Source organism: Hoplias malabaricus, chromosome Y (assembly GCF_029633855.1).
Source record: "Hoplias malabaricus isolate fHopMal1 chromosome Y, fHopMal1.hap1, whole genome shotgun sequence".
Classification (NCBI taxonomy): domain Eukaryota; kingdom Metazoa; phylum Chordata; class Actinopteri; order Characiformes; family Erythrinidae; genus Hoplias; species Hoplias malabaricus.
In genome coordinates, this window is record NC_089820.1 from 42390155 (window position 1) to 42410235 (window position 20081).

The 20081-nt window shown below is 37.3% G+C and overlaps 1 protein-coding gene across 1 annotated transcript in view; it reads right to left on the reverse strand.

Annotated features, from left to right (window-relative positions):
* LOC136678998 (sentrin-specific protease 7-like) overlaps positions 1–20081 on the reverse strand; it is a 40413-nt gene that overhangs the window by 12965 nt on the left and 7367 nt on the right. The window contains exons 5-17 of the mRNA XM_066657235.1: positions 19534–19607; positions 17895–18067; positions 16518–16743; positions 13710–13801; positions 11813–11941; positions 9274–9307; positions 7422–7625; positions 6765–7012; positions 4894–5012; positions 2171–2287; positions 1709–1828; positions 1533–1625; positions 486–625 (exon numbers count right to left, since the gene is read on the reverse strand). Of these exons, the coding sequence (XP_066513332.1) occupies positions 486–625; positions 1533–1625; positions 1709–1828; positions 2171–2287; positions 4894–5012; positions 6765–7012; positions 7422–7625; positions 9274–9307; positions 11813–11941; positions 13710–13801; positions 16518–16743; positions 17895–18067; positions 19534–19607 (1769 nt within the window). The remainder of the gene's footprint in view (positions 1–485; positions 626–1532; positions 1626–1708; positions 1829–2170; positions 2288–4893; positions 5013–6764; positions 7013–7421; positions 7626–9273; positions 9308–11812; positions 11942–13709; positions 13802–16517; positions 16744–17894; positions 18068–19533; positions 19608–20081) is intronic.

Here is a 20081-nt window from a genome sequence, read left to right on the forward strand (position 1 = left end):
AATGTGTGCTGTTGATTTAACAAATTCATGCAATCAAGGAGAATCTGAACAAAACATTGTTCTTCAAACTCACTCACACCTACTACTTTATAGAAAAAAAATCTTATATTTCTTAATTGTTTTATATTATTATTTTTTGTATTTACAGTGATTATATGTAACTTTATACAAGCACCACACTTACTGAGAATTCATTAGTTTAAATATATATATAATTGTCTTGGATGCCTAAGACTTCTGCACAGTACTGTACGTATCAGAAAATAAGGTAAGCTTCTAAAGTTAGGACCAGTTGTTTTGTAAAACTACTTTCCCTAATTCAGTCCTAATGTTTAATTTCCAAGGAAGGTAGAACAAGATTTCAGATGAGGAAGTTTCTGTAATATGGCCTCTGGTCTTGAATGAGTGAAAATGACTGGCCCATGGAAATAATTTTCTATAAGAAATTCTCTCCAAACTATGGGAGAGCATAATGCGTCCAGCACCTGTTTGGTGTTGACCAGTACAGGGGATTCTGTGTAATTGTTTATGTGTGGCCCTAGGACCATCGACTGAAGCCAAACACGGTATAGATTCAGGCTGTAGGAGACCAGGGAAGCAGATCACCACCATGTACCAGTGAGCTCTGGACAGAGAGACAGAGACAGAAATAGTCAGTGTGCTTTGGACAGAGGAAAATATTAATTATAATAATTATAAAAACAACACTGATAATAATAATAATATCCCTAATACTAGAGATGGGAATATATTGTTGATACCACTAATGATACAGATATCTTGAGGATTGGCGGATATCTATATATCAATTTTCATTTAAAATGAGTAAAAAAAAAAAAAAAATTTAAAAAACCCAACAATGGTCAAACTATTCAAAACTCTCTACTAGGGAACATACGTCCACTAAGTCTTGTTACAGAACTGCATGAGATTCAATGTATTTCCAATCCAACATTTTCTGTTGATACTGGCTCACTACCCATCAATATTGATATTTCCTGAGAGAAGAATGATATGAGTGTGACAGTTTGGATCCTTACACTTCAGTGGGCACTGTCTGTTCTTATTAAACATCTGGGAAGTTCTGACTCTAACTTTGCATGCAAACAGATGTAGGCAGATGTGCTTAATTGATCCCACGGGGGAAATTGGGATGTAGTAAAATGGGGTGGTCTAATCAAATTTAAAAGTACATACTGTATTATGTACTGCTAGTCATTTTCCCCAGAAAATGATACCAATCCCCACATCAGCACACCAACACACTGGCATCATAAACATTAGTTCATAGTCAGAAAACCACAAACATTCTTTACACTTCCCAAAGCAAGCACAGTGTGACTATTATGTGTGTTCATGTGTCAGACTCAGATGTTGTTAGACAAATTGTCCAATGACTAAAGGATATTGTTGGTTACATTGGCTATCATATACATCCCTGGAATATTGACCAATTTGATATAAAACACATTTTTTGGGTCTTTAGTTTATGGAATCACTTTAAGAGAAAGAGAGAGAGACCAGATACTCACTCTTGGTTGACTGGTATAAAGACGTAATCTTTGCTGAAAATGTCGACGTGTCTGGTCCATGTTCTCACTCTGCGATGGCGTCTGTACTGAGCCCTGTAAGGAAAACCACATTTTTATACATAAGTGTGTGTGTGTGTGTGTGGGTGTGTGTGTATGTGTGTGTCTCATTTTCTCACGTGCCACCAGCCTCCTCTTCATTGCAGTTGTCTCTGCGTGTGAGCTGTTTGTAGAAGAAGCTGCTGAAGACGTGGGATCTGTTGGCCACATCCTCATCTGCTCTCTCAAGCTGCAGATACCTTCAAGGAAACAGAATTAGTCATTTCAATTTACTTTTATTCACCTGCATTTATGCCCACTAACCTCCATTTATTTCCACCAAACTCAATTCAACTACACTCATCCTTATTCAACTCTATTCACCCTCTCTCATATCCATTCACTCCTCATTCCCATTCACCTTCACTTAGTTTCATGCATTTCCACTCAAGCCCCTCTCATACCCATTCACCTCCAATCACCACCATTTAAATGTATCCCACCTCAATTCATCACAAGTCCCTACTCACCTCCATTTAGCTACACTCACCTACATTTACTTCTGTTTATCTCCAATTACCTCACAGAGAAAACATACTCACTTGAGGTAGAAGTCTATGATAACGTCATTCAGAAACTCTCCGTCCCTAAGGCACTCCAGGTCCTCTGTTGTCACAGTGATGCCACCTTTGGAAGGAGGTGGAGGGTACTGGATCAATCTGTTTAAAAAATATATATTTATTTATTTATTATATTATAATTTATTTATTCATTAAAAATTAAATACAGGAAAAAATATGGAGGGTTTTTTCTGACATTATTTTATAATTAAATGGATAAATAAATAAATAAAAGCAGAACTAATTAATTCACTCTTTTAATTATTAAATTTTAAAATAAAGCTTAAATAATTTTGTGGGATTTATTTAATCCTTATTTACACATGTATTTTATATATTTTATTATTTGTATTATTTAAATCTATACATTTATTATTTAACTATTTACATATTTATTTCATGCTCCTTGCACTATGAAATAATTAAATCTGTCAACATTATCCATTATCTGTCAGTGGGCAGGCCTAACTCCGATCCAGTCAGATTGATTGGCTAGATTTTACGTAGATCCTATCATTAGCCAATTGCAGGCTATTGATCTGACTGGATTGGAGTTAGGCCTGCCCACTGATGGATGACGTTGACAGATTTAATTATTTCATAGTGCAAAACTGCAAGGCACATTAAATAAACATATGTGTTTAACATATATAAACAGTTAAATAATTTAAATGATTTAAATAATACAATTAATCAAATATTTATAATGCACATTTAAATAATGATTAAATAAATTACATACAATTATTTAAGCTTTATTTCAAAATTTAATAATTAAATAAATGAGTTAATTAATTCTCCTTTTATTTATTTATTCATTACATTATTTAATATTGTTAGAACATTCTAAAATACTGCTCTCGAAAATATTGCAGTTCATTTCATTCATTCATTTTCTGTAACCGCTTATCCAGTTCAGGGTCGCGGTGGGTCCAGAGCCTACCTGGAATCATTGGGCGCAAGGCAGGAATACACCCTGGAGGGGGCGCCAGTCCTTCACCGACCGACCGAGCCACACACACACTCACACACTCACACACACACGGACACACACACGGACACACACACGGACACACACACGGACGGACACACGGACGGACACACGGACAATTTTTTGAGTCGCCAATCCACCTACCAAGGTTTGTTTTTGGACCGTGGGAGGAAACCGGAACACCCGGAGGAAACCCATGTGGACACGGGGAGAACACACCAACTACGGAAGAAACCCACGCGGACACAGGAACAACACACCAACTCCGGAGGAAACCCACGCGGACACGGGGAGAACACACCAACTACGGAAGAAACCCACGCGGACACAGGAACAACACACCAACTCCGGAGGAAACCCACGCGGACACGGGTAGAACACACCAACTCCGGAGGAAACCCACGTGGACACGGGGAGAACACACCAACTCCTCACAGACAGTCACCCGGAGCGGGAATCGAACCCACAACCTCCAGGCCCCTGGAGCTGTGTGACTGCGACACTACCTGCTGCGCCACCGTGCCGCCCTCTGTTAAGGTGAATAATACTAATAAGTAATCTTTTTTAAATCTATGTTTGATATTTGATTAATTCAAATGCTTGAATGATAGCAGGTCCTTGGGCAAAGCTCTAAAGTCCAAAACCAATTCTGAGTCCACCAGACGGGGGTATGGGCTGTGTAGCATTGGAACTCTGTTCTCTGTAGTGAAGGCGCTCCACACACTTTCTCTGAGATGAGCTGGAGCTTGTGATCCATAACTACATCACCATAACACAACATCAGTACCTGACCCCACTAATGTTATAAGGGCTTCAATCAAATTCTAATAGAAATGCTGTGACCTCTTGTAGTAAAGCCATCCCAAAAAGAGAGGAATTTGTTAAATAAGAAGAAAGGTGAAAACTACTTATAAACACATTTACAAAATTGGCCATAAACTGTAAGCACTGGGAAAAGCCAATATTGGAATAATGATTCCTAAACCAAATTTGCAGCCCTAATAAAAGAGTCACACACAAAAGATCCGAAAGATCCATCAAAAACACTTTGTATCCTGGGACTGTTTCTTTTCAGACAACTTGTCTGACAATAAATTTCCCATTTAACATTCAATAACATGCTAATATAGGTTTACAAGTCAAATCCAGACTTCAAAACTTCAGTGGAAACTTATAAATATAAAAAAAATAAATGTCTCATGGAAAGTTCTAGAGCTGTGACATGGAAATATTTTCTCCAAGGGCCAGAACTTCAGCTCCAACCAAAGCATGAACGAGTTGAGTCAGCTTATACAGTAATCACTGTCATCAAACAGAGTTTCGAACTAGCTCAATTCAAACTAGGCTTTATTGAGAAATCTGGTCAAGGATTATATTTATATAATTATACTTAATACAAACTGAAATGAAAACAGAGACTAGACACTCTCTCTTACTGTAAAAGAGCTGATCCACATCATCTGGAATGTGTGTGTGTATGTTGCCTGCCAAAGGTTTAAGTCCCTATTCTAATGAAGCTTGCTGATTTTCCAAGTGAAAAAAATGTAATCCCTCTCACAGAAGAAATAGAAAAAAAATATGCTTTTATGCAAATGTTGGTATCATACAAACTATATATCTTGTCTCACTGACTCACAAGGATGCTTTGGCAATAATACACCAAGTAAAAGCAGGGTGTGTGCATTGGGTTTTTTGTGTGTGTGTTTTTGTTTACCTTCGTGGCTGGGTTTGTTGTCTGGAATGACTGCGCAGTGATGAATGTCTTGTGTTCATCCCTTCACTGGCCTTTTTAACCCCTTCTGATTGACAAGGTCTGATATCAGCTGGAGTGTGCTGTAAATCAATCAGATCAGATCAACTGCAACACTTATACCTATCTCTCTTTATCTCTATATCAGTAAAGCATCCAAGTTCCAGAAGAGAACTTGAAGAGGACAGAAGAGGGTCATCAGAAAGTGAGTGAAAGAGAGAGAGAGAGAGAGAGAGAGAGAGAGAGAGAGAGAGAAAGAAAGAAAGAAAGAAAGAAAGAAAGAAAGAAAGAAATAGGTAGTGGCAAGACAAGAGACTGAAAGAGGGGGAAGGAATCAGATTGTTCATCCTGGAACTGCTTGAGCCAAAGTAAAGACCGAATGAAAAGAAGAAAACAAGAGCTAAAGAACAAACAGTTAGAAAGACAAAGAGAATGAGAGATGTCGTACTTTCACTTTCACCAAGACAAACAGAGAAAAAATAGAAAACAGAAAGACATGACGTACAACCTAGAACTTGCACTTAAACCACGATACACACTAACAGATGTATGCAGATAAGTGTTACATCACTGCAGACAAAAACACACATCACAATCTGAGGGAAACCATCCATACATCCATTACCTGTAACCGCTTATCCAGTTCAGGGTCGCGGTGGGTCCAGAGCCTACCTGGAATCATTGGGTGCAAGGCGGGAATACACCCTGGAGGGGGTGCCAGTCCTTCACAGGGCAACACACACACTCACACATTCACTCACACCTACGGACACTTTTGAGTCGCCAATCCACCTACCAACATGTGTTTTTGGACCGCAAGGAAACCCACGCGGACACAGGGAGAACACACCAAACTCCTCACAGACAGTCACCCGGAGCGGGAGTCGAACCCACAACCTCCAGGTCCCTGGAGCTGTGTGACTGCGACACTACCTGCTGTGCCACCGTGCCGCCCCCTGAGGGAAACCCAACCCTCAATTTAGTGTTATAGTGTTGTTGATAACACTTTAGGTTTAATCATTTTTATAAGGCTATGCGCGTGACGTCACAGCTGCCATGTGTCACTGCAGTTATGTCCACAGAGTGGCAGAAAGACAGACTTAGTGGCAGCATCAGCACTGTGTGAATGCAGCAAAAACAAACATCTAGAAGAAAGAAGAGCTTTTTGCAATTTACTTTACAAATGTATTCAGCAAGAATTCAGAGCTGTCCTTTAGCAGATGAACAAAGTTAACAAATAAAAAGCATATGACTTGCCAATGAAGTAGCTACATTGATATGGAGCTAAATTATGGTCAAAAGTTTTGTTCATTTGAGAAAAAAAAACTGAAACTGAAAGTTCAAATCTTGAGATTGAACTTTGAAAAATACAACACTGTATTCACAATTAAAATAAGCGTAGGATGACATTTTTCAGTTTAAAAAGAATTTTGCTTCAATACTAGATTTTAAAAAAATAATTTTTCACTTGAAGTCTTATATTTTTCAGTTGCATATTTATGTTTTCATATTCAGATTTTTTTTTTAGTTTCATATCTTTTTTCGATCACAGATCTTATTTTTACTTTCAGATCAGTCCTCACTGTTGAGTATAAGGAATATAATTGAACACTCAATTTATACGAAATATTCAGTGAAAAACATTGACTTAAGTGACAAAGTACTTTATAGTGAGCTCTGCAATGTACTATTACTTGCCCTCCTCTCAAGTTTTGCCACTCCAACAATCACAGTTATCTCTGTCACTGGCAAGAAATTGTTAACCAACAGCACAAGGATTAATTTATGAAAGCTTTTAAAATGTCAGTGGCTGTTCCATGTAATAAATATATTACCTCATTGGTCCTCTCTCGCTCAGTAGACTGGCCATCCAAACTATCTCCCTGACCGAGCAGAGTTAGAAGTTGACCTCCTTGAGGGTGACAGTGGAGAAGATTCAGCCCTTCAGACCATGACAGAGGAACAGCCAAAAACGATAGTCCATAACGAAGACCAATCACATCCATCAGAGAAGCCAACTGAGCCACCCGCAGCTCGTCCAACTGAGTGGCCAACGTCACCAACACAAACTGACAAGGTTGACCTAGAGAGTTGATGGAGAGGAACATTACCAGCCATGTAAACCTGGTGTTGCACCAAGACTGTCACCATCAGATAAACAGCAGTTAAATCTTACATCTTGGTGAAATCAATCTTCAGGTCTTAAAAATATATTAATTCACAGGTTTATGACCATCCACTGTGAGCAGGTAACACAGTGCTATGGGGCTTAATATGTGTAGATCTTAACATGACTGCACTGAGAAAAGGAATTCAAAAAAGAATAAGCAAAGAGGCTAGTGGTGTTCTCTAACCAACTGACTGAAACCCCCTCAGCATCCCTGAATATGTTTGGGATTGTATTGAAAATACAGCCAGTTTCTAAAAAACACAGTGTGAGCCCTCCCACAGAGTCAAACCTGTTCTGAGATGTGTTTCAGACAGAAGCTCACCTGATATGTGTGGGGGGTGTATACATGAGAGTTCTGTGTGCAGTAGTCTTGTCTGAGCATCTGAAAGGCTGAGGAAGAGGAGGGAAGGTGAAGGTTGCCGAGAGACAGACAGCAGAACTCCATCATTTGCTAAAGCCCCATCCCATACACCATAACCATGGAGCTCAGAGGGTACCACAGCAACCACTACAACACCGTCATCGGCTAGAGAGAGAGAAAGAGAGAGAGAGAGAGAGAGAGAGAGAGAGAGAGAGAGAGAGAGAGAGAAAATATTTGAGAAGGCCAGCCTAGTAAAGGATTTTGCCAAGCATAGCAACGTTTAATCACTCCACTGAGAAAGGGGAGTGGGCATAGTAAGGTTAAACATGCAGAGTTGTCATAGTGAGTTTAATCATTAACTTTTCTGCAGACCTCATAGATCAAGCATAGTGAAGTTTAACCACTTTGTGATTCATAAACAATTTATATATTTTTTGCTGGTTCTTTGTATCAACTCAGTTGAACCAATTCAAGAAAATTGATTATTTAAACATTTTCTCTGGCATTTTTGCAGTATATTTTTCCAATTTGTGTTAAATAATTATAATGAAATGTGAAAGATACCATAAAATGAAAGAAAAAATATAATTATAAAAATTATTTTTTGGCAGGGTCATATATGTTGCATTAAAAACACACACCTTATTTAATTCCATTTTTCAAAACACAGGACATTACAAAAAAGTCTAAATTATTCTCTAATTCTAATTAAAACGATAAAAAAACTAATAAAAACAATATATATTCTGGATCCACATGAACAACTGACTCCTTATTCTTGAAACATCTGTAACATTTGTATCTAAAATCCTTAGAACATCCCATTAACCTCTTTGTCCCACACATACACACCACTCTGGGCACGGGGACTGCAGACATGCAAATAAGCCCTGTGGTTCACCTCTGTGTCACAGACATAAATAGAGGTTTAAGCTGAGCCTTCTTAACATAAGACATACACACGAGAGAGACAGAGAGAGGATAGTATATTTTCTAAACAGTGGAAGTAAAACACAGAATACAATTATAAAGCAATCATATACATGTATATGGAGGTGTGCAAACATTTGCTAGTGTCGAAGTTGGTGCCACATTATGTAAACTGCAGTGTTCTTTACACAATGAATGCATGATTTTATCTTGTGGATGGTTTTATAATATACCCCACCACAAGTTTAACAAAAGCAAATTTTAAACAAAATAATTAAGGTTAGGTAGAGCATGTGAGCATTTTGATTCCTCCCAATTATCCAAAAGCCATCTATAATTGGTCAGGAAGCTCTCTGCACACAATGAAGCCTTCAGTGATTGGTTGGAGGCTTTCACATTGGAGACTTGGGACTCAATATTACTGGGGGCTGTGGGTTTAACCATTTAATGGTAATAAACTTAAGTAGTATTTTTAACCAGTATTTGTCAGACCTTAGATACTGTTAAGTATTACTCCCAATAACACCATCATGGTGCCTTGTGGGATATTTTGCTAGAACACTACTGAAAGAGCATGAAATGTCTTGTGTAGGCCTAAGGAGCATACATTACTCCAGATATATCAGAGGCCAAACAGATTGTTCTTCTTTTCCCAATCACACATCATCCAGGCACATGTTTCCAAAACTCAACCTCTGTAACCCCATGAACACGCCTCCTAGACGAGAACATCATGGCTCCATAAACACCGTGGCTTTAAAATGTTTAGTGAACATTGGAACCAGCTGACCACAAACATCCACAGCTCTCTCCCTTTAATCAATTTCATTCTATCCAAGGTACATACCTTCCTCTCTGTCTCGCTTTCTTCCAAGTTTCTTACCTTTCAATGGTATTGAGATACTCTCATTTGTAATCTGTAAGAGGAGACAGGCAGGAAAAACATAATTATCATCATCATCCTTAGTGCAGGATGTAATAAATTGAGAAGGCAGTAAATAACCATCCAAATGAGAAGGCAGCTTCAGTATGAAACTTAACCTACTGAAGTTTTTACATACTTAGAGTGGGTTTATTGTTTTGTCCATAAAAACAACTAATAGAAGCTTCTCAGTATTTTGTGGTAGGAGTTTTACGCAGCCACCCCAACATTTCTACTATACATAGTAAGCACTTCTGTATGCAATTTAAAAAATGCATATTCTGACAGAATATGTCTAAGAGCTCATACAGCAATATTAATCACAGAGTAATTGTTTTTTTATTGCAGTGGTGTTCAAGGGATCGAAGGTCATAGACATTCAGTTGAGCTTTTCAGCCTTGACTTGACACAAATGGCGCGTTTCCAATGCATGGTTCCAAATATCTCCTCTGCATGTTTGCTTTTCCACTATGCAAATTTGGAGCTGGTACCTAGATCCAGGTCATTTTTAGTCCCTGCTTGTTTGTGGCTCCAAGCAGGAAGAGTAGGGACTAAACATGATGTGTAAGCCTTGCAGAGTGCTGACTGGCTAGACAGACCTCCAGCACAAACTAGCCTTTTGTAAAAGCAGGGATCACATTTGTTATATATGACTCAGAATGGCAGCTCATAAAATTACACCAGTTTATTTTGAAGCTGTACAAATTCTCCTTGGGTTTGTGAACGACAAAAGGCTCCAGTAACTGTACCAATTTGTCATATCAAATTCTAGACATGAGGTCTGTAGTTTTTGGTTCGGTATGACAAAGTAAACTGCAAAAGTGGACAAAAATACTTTGGATAGCTGATAAGAGCACAAATCCTCAATGTTTTTCCATACTTAAAAATGAAATTGGGATTGGTTTTGTTTTACTTCATGAAAAAAAACACCACTACTGCTACTTTTATAAGTTTACAGAGCTTTTAATTTGAAAGGCATCTGGTTTTATCAGGACATGTCATCAATAGCCTAGGAGAAAAGAGTAAGATAGAATGTCTACATTTGAAATTAAATTAGTCTTGTTAAGGAAACCACATGGTAAAATTTCTCAGCAAAATAAATATGACACTAACAAAATTAAATGTTTGTCCTTGCATTAAGCAAAGAAGACAGAGTGCCAGTGACCACAGTGTGCTTCATGTGGCGAGTCATTTGCAAAAAATATATAGAGAATGCCAAATGTGAACTTGTTTTACGTTCTGTAGAAAAGTTTCAATGTTAATTTGCTTATGAGTGACACACTGACCTACTAAGGTGTTGTTAGACAACCATTTTCCTCGTTAAACTCATGCTAACAGAGTTTAATCAAACACAGGACACTGGCCTGCACAAGCACAAGCCTCTAATCACTTATTAAAGTTAGGGTTTAAAAAAGAAAAAACACAGAAAACTATTCACTTTGTTTTTGTCTCTTGAAGTGTTTACAGACACATGAGGATGATTAACAATAATGTGTCCCAATGTTTCAGTCGGCCTTGATCTGTGTTTTGATCAGTGTTCTGCTCAGTGTTCTGTTTATGATATTCATGAAACATTCACATTTCCATCACTCCTAGTGTTCGTAGTGGATTAAGTGCTTAATATGTTTTGGCACAGCGCAGCGAGTGTAACACACTGGGTGTTTTCTAGTTGTTTTGTTTTTTTGCCACCCCCAAAGTTTCCTCTCTGTTTCTTTCTCCAACACCCTACACAATGCTATATCTTTAGCAGAGTTAACCATTAAAACGCTGAAAAAAACAAAAACCGAACATACAATCGGGCCATATAAATGGTTTTACTCATATGGCTGATCTGTGTATGTGTGTGTTATATATGTTTTTTTTTTTTAATTTCATGATGACATTATACATAAAGATTTTACTACCAAATATCTTTGCTGAGTACATAAAAATAAATAATAACTCTATAGGATAATCAATAGCATAGCATAATAGTATGGTCAATTCAGCCATTAAAAAGTAATTGTGCATTACAATGAGCATTAGTGTGTTCTCTGTACAGGATGTTTTCGATTTTTTTTCACTTGAACAAGTCAACAAACTGTTTTTCTCTACATCTTGTTCTCCCTCCATCACAATGTCTGTTCAGTTTAAATTTTGCAGACAATTAAAATACTGGAAAAAACGTGCGTCTCATTACAAAACAGAACAGAGTGTCCAACGCCTCTGTGGTTGTGTGTGTGTGAGCGCAAGTGTGGAAGAATAGCTGACCACCTAAGCAGTAAAAACCAGTTCCATATTATACTAGCAAAAAAGTATATATTTTTATATTTGTATATCATTTGAGTAAAGGGGATATAATTTACTTTGTGTGAAACAGTGGACCAACAGAATTCCCTCAAAATGATTAAACAATTTAATTTTAAAGATTGCTATTTTGTGATAAATACTTTAACACTTGCTTGAAGAATATTTTTCCTTGAAAATCCATGTAACACAAACACACACAAAAAATACGCACCACAATGGGTCCATTGGAATGAAAGCATGCTGAGCCAAAGTGCAGAGTTGAGAAGGCCAGTTCCAAAATAGAGGGTGCTTCTGTCTTCTCTGACTCTTCACCTGGTCCACTTTGATTTCGGTTGGTCTTCTGATAAAGCGAGAAAGAGTCATTAAGAACAAAGATAAAAACAACTAACATTTATGTGTGACTATCATTTAGAAGTACAGCTGCATGCAAATCACATATTTTCCTGATGCTTTAAGTGAAAAGAATTAGACCCAAACACTACATCCAACTATTTAAAAAATCCCATTGCATCTTCCAGTGAAAAGTGCTGGTATTATTAGCCTGGTCTGATTATCCTGTCCTAGACTACAGGGCAGCCCACCATTGGAACCTTCTGTTGTGAACCCCAGCTCTAAAACTGTGCTGAAACTGCAGACTGGGGTTTGGTGGTTGCTGCCAAAGCTTCCATTAGAATGTGCCATAAGAGCCAAAGCATATTCATCTTTAATCAAAAGCATATTGGCTTTAAATATAATGAATCAAAAAATATTTAAGACTTAACGTGTTGATCTGTACCAACGTGATGTAGATTCCACTCAAAACCAGAAAGTTTTTGGTTAAAATACTTTAATTTTTTTTTCTGTAAACCTTGGGGGAGGGGAAAAAAATCGTAACTCGCAGATGCACAAATATGAGGCAACTGTAACACTATAGCATCCTGACCATTTTCTATTCTCTGTTTTTCTGTACTCACCTGCTTTCATAAATCTGTTTCTCATTTCACCCACACTCCTAATCCTTCATCACTGACCACAGGTAGGCACCCCCAACTGTGACTAGGCAACAAGCCTTGTTTTACTTTAAACAAACCTCACACTGAGCTCATGAGTCCTAACAAAAGACTTTGATAAGTCCAAATAAACAGCGTAATAACAGTTCAGAACTGGTCCGATCAACACCTACACACACATACAACAGTAGGGGTGCTTCTGGTCAAGTGACATGCGTTGTTGTTTTTCTATGAGTAAACCTCTACCTAAAAAAATCATGTTTGTACATTTATAAGCTCCCAAAAGCACTGCAAATCAGTTTCTATCATTTATATTTCATTATCTCTAAATGCATAGTAAACTTCTGATGTTTAACTGTGTAATGATGACCAAAATTTACACTGAATATATATTCTGCTTCATCTGTCACAAATCTTGATTTCTGGTTAAAAACAAGCATAAATCAACCTACTTTACTTTTTTGTCCTTCCCAGTGATATGTGATGCACAATGCACATTTGTTTTCACCTCTATAACATAATTTGTTTAAAGTATCCCAAGGGTCAAATAACGCAGCAGAGTGTGCACCCTGTCTAAACAGCCCTGTTCAGAATGACCGGCTTTAGCACCTGTTCTTTAAAAGAGAAAGAGCCACAGCTCAGTTCAGTGCAAGGAGCACAGGAGTGAGAAGCAGAAGCTCTGGTTTTTGCCATTTACTTGTTTCTCTTTATTTGCTGTTATTACATTCACAATATTTTGTGTGTATATTTATTTATCCAGGCTCATTGTGTTTGTTTTGCTCTGTTTAACCTCATCTTCATTCTCTCACATAAGCACAGGTCCAGCAGTGTGATTACAGAGACACAGATGAGGAGAAGGGACAATCCTATAATCTCTGCACTCTACATAGGGTGCCGCACACAATCAGAATGGCTTGATTTATCCCATGCTTTCTTACTTAGGCAAACAACATAAAATCTTACTGGGTTGTTTCACTTCACAATTTGTCTGTTGTAGTTGTTGTAGTCAATCCAGATCGTCAAATCAATGTACTAATGCACTGTAAATATGAGGGGTTTTTTCATGTTTTATGTCTTTAAAAAGTAATATTTTTAAAACCCAGTGTTTGAAGCATTCACCTGAGGGTTTTTATTCTGCTGAGCCCTTGTGCTGCCTGCATCATCATTTCCCTCATTTGTTCCTTCATCTTCATCCCCACTGGAAAGTACAACTGTAAAAAATACATATCACTACAAAACATGCACTAAAGGTTATGCAAGTAAGTTAAGTAGTTATATTTATATCCCCTAAGAGAAAATTCTATCCATTTACCAAATTTCCAAGTCATAACTTTTCACAGACGCAATAAAAGAAACTAGATATATTCCTTTAAAATCTACTTGAATGTTTTTTTGAATGCAACCTTTTTACCATTACCAAGATTTAAATATAAAACTCAGAAGACACATGCAGGTGCACTGGTGTGTTCCCGTTACATTTGTTGTGTTGTAGATATGGAGAAGCCTGATTCTTATAATCATCACATATCTCTACAATGAACCCCGTCACACCAAAATAACCTCAATGAAAGTTGACCAAACCAAATTCAGCCATTGCTGAGAATGAATATAAGTAATAAGGGAACGAGTATTATTATCATATTATTATTTGTTTTTAACCATTACAATTACATTTTCCCCCTTTAGAAACTTAGAAATGGAGCATGGAGCTGCATCATCACACTGCCCCCTAATGGCCTCAAGAAACCGCTAATTAAAGGGCAGATATATATATATATATATATATATATATATATATATATATATATATATATATATATATACAAAAAAAAAAGTCTGAGTTTAAGTGGCTGCACCCGCCAGCACTTTGAGATTTTACAGAGATACAGGGACACAGCTAATCCATGTCTTCTTTCTTTTTTTCCATTTGCTCACTCTCTCTACTCTTTCTCTGTCTTCTCAATCCACCTTTATTCCTTTACCTTCTCCTCCTTCTGTTTTTTCAGTACTGGTGTTGACTTGGAATACCCAATCCCACAGTAAGGGCTGTTTTTCTGTATTCGCTTAAGTTAATTTATTATGATTTACACAGAAATTATCTACAATGTCAGTATCAATGCCATGCTGAAGAAATTATCTACCGCCAAAATAATACCTGCTCTTTGCTGATAATGGTGATAGTTTGGTCTTATACAGTGCTTTTCTAGACATTCAAATCCCTTTGCATTCTTTGGGACATTTGAGAGTAGCCTAAAAACAACACCAAAGTGCAGCATCCACCTGGATGATGCAACAGCAGTCAATCTGCTCCACAACAAATGACAGCTATTTGGCTGAGGAGAGGGAATGAATAAGCCATTTGACTATGGGGATTATTGGAATTCTAGAGATGACCACAATGGCAGATTGTGCCAGGAGAATGGGATAACCCCCGGACTCTTTTCAAGCAAATGCCTAGGGATGTTTTATAATCTCAGAGCTAGGATCTAACTTTTATGTTTCATCGGAAGTGCGGCATCATTTTTTCAGTACCAAGTCCGCATCACTGTACTTGAAAATTGGGATCCAGACAGACAACAGGAACTGCACACTCTGTTGGCCTCACCAGTACCTATTTGGGCAGCCACCCTTGCTCTTTTCCACTGCAGGGCTGAACGCTTCTTTAGTCTGTTCTGTAGTGTTCCGTGCTGTATTGCACCTCTTGGCCCATTTACAGTTTCTTTTTGTAAATCAGCAGTAGGAATGTGTGGCATCTTGTAATAATTATGCAATTATGCTTCTTTACACTCTGTGTATACCATGAACAAAAGCGGCAAAAAAGGTGCTGCCCATCTGTGGACCCTTGCAAGATATGTGGCCAACAGGGGTACTCATGTGGTCAAGGTATCTTATAGCTATTAACACATCATATAATAAAAAAAAAAATTTAAACATAGAGAGGTTTTACTTTTCAATTAACTGTAAAATTACTGCGTTGTAGAATAACTTCTGTTTGAGCAGCAAAAACAAAGCCAATTAGCACATCCCTTCACAATTTAAGCCTTCCCACAGAACATTTCTGTGGCCCTAAGTAAAACAGGGCTAAGCAAATGCCCTCAGAACAGTTACCACCCATGCTCAGAAGCATTCTGCCCTGCAATGCAGAAAAAAGAGCCCTTGTAGGTCTCTCATTAAATTACTGGCCAGTCCCAGACCCGCTAAACTTCAGCTGATTTGCATGTTCTGGTGGTCAGGTACAACGTCTTTCTAGATGGTCTTATGCGGGATCTAGAACAATAAAATCTAGGGTTACTAGGGCTATTCTAACCTGAGCAGGTCAAGAAGTTTAACTTGATGTTTTTCTTCCTCTTCTCTCCAAACTATAATCATCATGATCATCGTCATCCCCAGAGGAAGTACTTCACACTGTTCTCCTGACCTACTCTCAGCTTAGAGACTATATCTTCATGTGACCAAAGCCATCCTGTTTTTAAACCCTTTATCTTCCAGGGCATCTTAATACTTATTATCCAATACTTAATATGAATCTAATAGCAGGATTATGGGGTTATAAGGGCAAGGTATTTAAGTGTGGAAAGTAATAGGTTAACTTAAGCAAACAGAATTGATTCAAACTTCAAATGCTCCAAAATAAGGTGTAGCACTTCCAAATTCCTCCTTTTTCCAAACACATGAAACTTCAATAATAAAGAAATTCAATATTGTTAATCTCTATTACTCAATGTATCTTTTCTAAATTATTAAAGCAATACCAGCCTTTATGACAAGAGGGTGTAATATATTGCCTCAATATACAAGTAACTTCATCCAGTAATGGACAAATTCAACCTCTACTATATATATATATATATATATATATATATATATATATATAGTAAGGAGTAACACAAGGAAAGAAAGAATGAAATAAGAGGAAAATCTACATACTGGGTTCTGTTGAGCTAGGCTTGGCTCGTTTCTGGTAGGTTTTATAAGAGTGTCTTAGACTTAGCCTCCCTCTGAAGCAGGACCCATCATCTTTGGATTTTGTGACAAGCAAGGAAGGAGCAGTTTTCACTCCGGGTGTCTTTACAAGCTTCTCTGGCTCTTCTTGATTTGTGGTGTGGTTAGAAGTTGTCCGTGCTTTCTCTCCATTCCCCTTGACCTCTACAGCCTTGGAAAGCAGAGAAAAGATAACTGAGAACACATTTCATCCAAACTTATTTACCACAGCCAACTACGGGAGACATTTGGAAGTAAAATGTGTAGTTTGACACATAAAATCAAATCTATTTCAAATTTTGACATATCTATACTGTTTCAAACAGCCTTATATGGTAGTTCATCATATTAGTAAGGAGGAAATTATACAATTAACAGACATCTGCACTGGCTAGCATTGTGCTTGTGATGCATGACAGCATGAGCATCTGTCTGCTCTGAGGCATCACTTGAAGAACAAATCGTTTGTCAATTCAGATTTTATTTTTGCCCAGATCAGATTTGGCTGTCCTGATGGTTCACATTCATACATGTAAATGGACCTGAGGACCACAACATTAAGGGCATGTATACAGGCAAAAAAAAATCAATAAATAAATAAATATGCATTCATATTCGTATCTGATCTAAGACCACATACAAAATTAACGCAAATCAGATTTGAAAAAAATCACATTTGACATGTCCACAGAGCCTTAAAAATATAAGACTTGTGTCACATTAGAGCAAAAAACAAAAAAACAAAAACAGATTTGGGTTATTTCAAACTGTTAATTGAACGTAGGTTTAATCTGGTTAACTCATTTTCACCCTTGATGTGGTTAGTTGAGGCAGATCACACTCAGCAATCACACTCAGCTGTGGATCAAAAAAACTGTACTGAGACCCTTGAGAAAAGATGGTCTCTGTTCAAACTCTGGAGCAGGTAGTTTGAGGTGAGAACATGATCCAATCTCCCCAGTCAGACACAACTATCAGGTGTACTCAGCAAATCTGAGAAAAGCAGCTCATTGGGTTTTGCATATTGAAGGCAGCAGAGCATTTAAATATAGATATGGACAAATGTAGCTCCTCATCGTAGAAATAGAACAGACATATGCACTAGTCCATAACACAGGAGCCCAAGTTTACAAACTCTACCTGATTCTGACCAAAGCAGAAGAACTACAGGTGTAAAACCACTCAGTGCGATTTATTATTCTAAGAATTTAACTCATTGGCACAAGCTAAAAACCATCAGCCGAGTTCAAGCCCATAACTTCTTCAGCCACAGTATTGTAGTAATCTAAGGCATTCAAGAACACTATAAATAGAATGTATCACTTTTGGAGGTACGGATGTAAGGCTTCTGTTTGATGCTTGCTGTTTCACTGCAGCAGAGGATGATCTTTTCTCTTCTTTTACTGGAGAAATATGTTTGTCTCTGTCTACATCTCCATCTTCATCTTCCTCACTCCCCATCCTCCAAGCTTTCCATGTCTCTGCAAGACCAGATCCTGCAAAGAGGGAAAAAAGCAGTCAGAAGTTTCATTATACCACCAAAGTTAGCAAATTATACTTTGAATATAAGTGTTTATGTTTGTTTTTCCTATAAAGTTTAATTCACGAGTTCCTGAACAAACCAGTTTCTGTTCCATAGAACAGGCCTCCCATATGGAGGCCATAGTTCAGAATATCAGCATAAAGTTTATTATATCAGTATATTAAAAAGTTTCATAACATGAAGGAGAATATTTTGAGAAATACTGACTGCTAGTTTAACTTAACCAGTTCTAGGTCCCTATTCTATGAATAATACATCAGTAAATATCTATCCACTGACATTCAGGTACTTCTGGAGAAGATTATTTAAATACTGCCAGAGAGACAAAGGGAGAGAAAAAAAGATATAACTTTATTATGAAAACAGCAAGATTTGTTTAACAGGTCCATAAAGCTGAAAAAGTTAAGATTTGTGCCTTTATCAGTGCTGCACGGCCAGGAAAATTCAACAGTTTTCCAGCAAAATGTAGAGCATACAAAAAGATAGAGAGAGCAAGAGAGAGAGAGAGATTAATAGGTACATTTTTTCCCCCTCATTAGGTCCTTGCTAATTCATGGCAGATTTGTAGGCCAACCTTAGGCTTCCACTGACTATGTACGTCATTATTAATTACACTAAAGTGCGTTAAGTATGGTTGGAGAAAACATGGAAACATTAACACCATAAATGTGAAATATCTTTATTTTCTTTTCCCCTCCAACTATAAGTGAAGCATAGCAGACATTGAAACTAAAACTTAATCATATTTTATCATGTACTGTGATTTTACAGTGGCACTGGCAAAAATTAGCTTTAAAAGAAACCTGCATTCTAGTTCTATGTGAGCAAGAACAAGAGACTCCTGAAAAGAGGATCCAAGACTCAAAAACAGAGGAACCAAGGCAGAAAATGACAGAAAACAAGTCTCAATAGAAGATAAACCAGGATTAAAATGGAAAGGAACTAAGACTCAGAATGAGAATTAAAACACCAAAACAGAGGAACAAAATTCTCAAAGAAGAAACATTTTTAAACCCATATTAAAATAAGGATTTATTTATATATCACAGGACCAGTTCAAATTGGAGAATAACAGAACAGCAGACACTTTTTCCCAATTAATTTTGTTAATGTTTTGAAGGCGCTGTCTGAATACTGAATAAGTATTGTCATCCTGAGAGTAATGATGTATGTGATTATGTCAGTGATTCTATACCAACACTATTGCAAACATGGTTACTCGCACGTGAGAAACCCGATATAGAGAACATAAACTGCTTCACTCAGGGACTACAATGCAGTTCGATCCTTCATCTACATCTGCCCTTTGCAAATGCCAAATAGTAATCACTTACAAACAAATTTTTTGCTGCCTTTTGGAAAATAATGTAGGGTTTCCACACTTATTGTAAAGAGGACTGGTGAATAATTAGTACTTACCTTTTAGCTTCTTAATGGCAGGAGTGTCCTTGCCCTGCTGACACAAAGTGTCTGATGCTCTCTTGGGCCTCCATCTGTAACACACACAGACACCACTGCTGTAAGTGTCTGAACTTGCTATTCAATAATATATAATGGTCATTTGAACAAATATACATATGGTCACACTTTTTTACACCAAATATATATATTCCCTGATGCTGCATTAACATGTTGCCCTTAAAAAAAATATTAATTAAAACATCTTCAGCAACTTCAGCATTATGTATCTGTATTAATATTAATTGCTGTATTTATTTGATTTATCAATATATAACTTTGTTCTTTGTTAAATTAAAAAATTGAGCTAAAATTGATCTGTCATATTTATAAGGCTTTTTACTTTTAGGTTTTATTTGTTTATTTATTTATCGCTACACTTATATGGCGCCTTTCTAGATACCCAAGGACACTTGATAATCAACACTGCACAGAACACCATTCCATTCTACACGCAATCCGACAAGCACACAACATACTCTCAACCAGGAACGACTGTCCACCTGCAG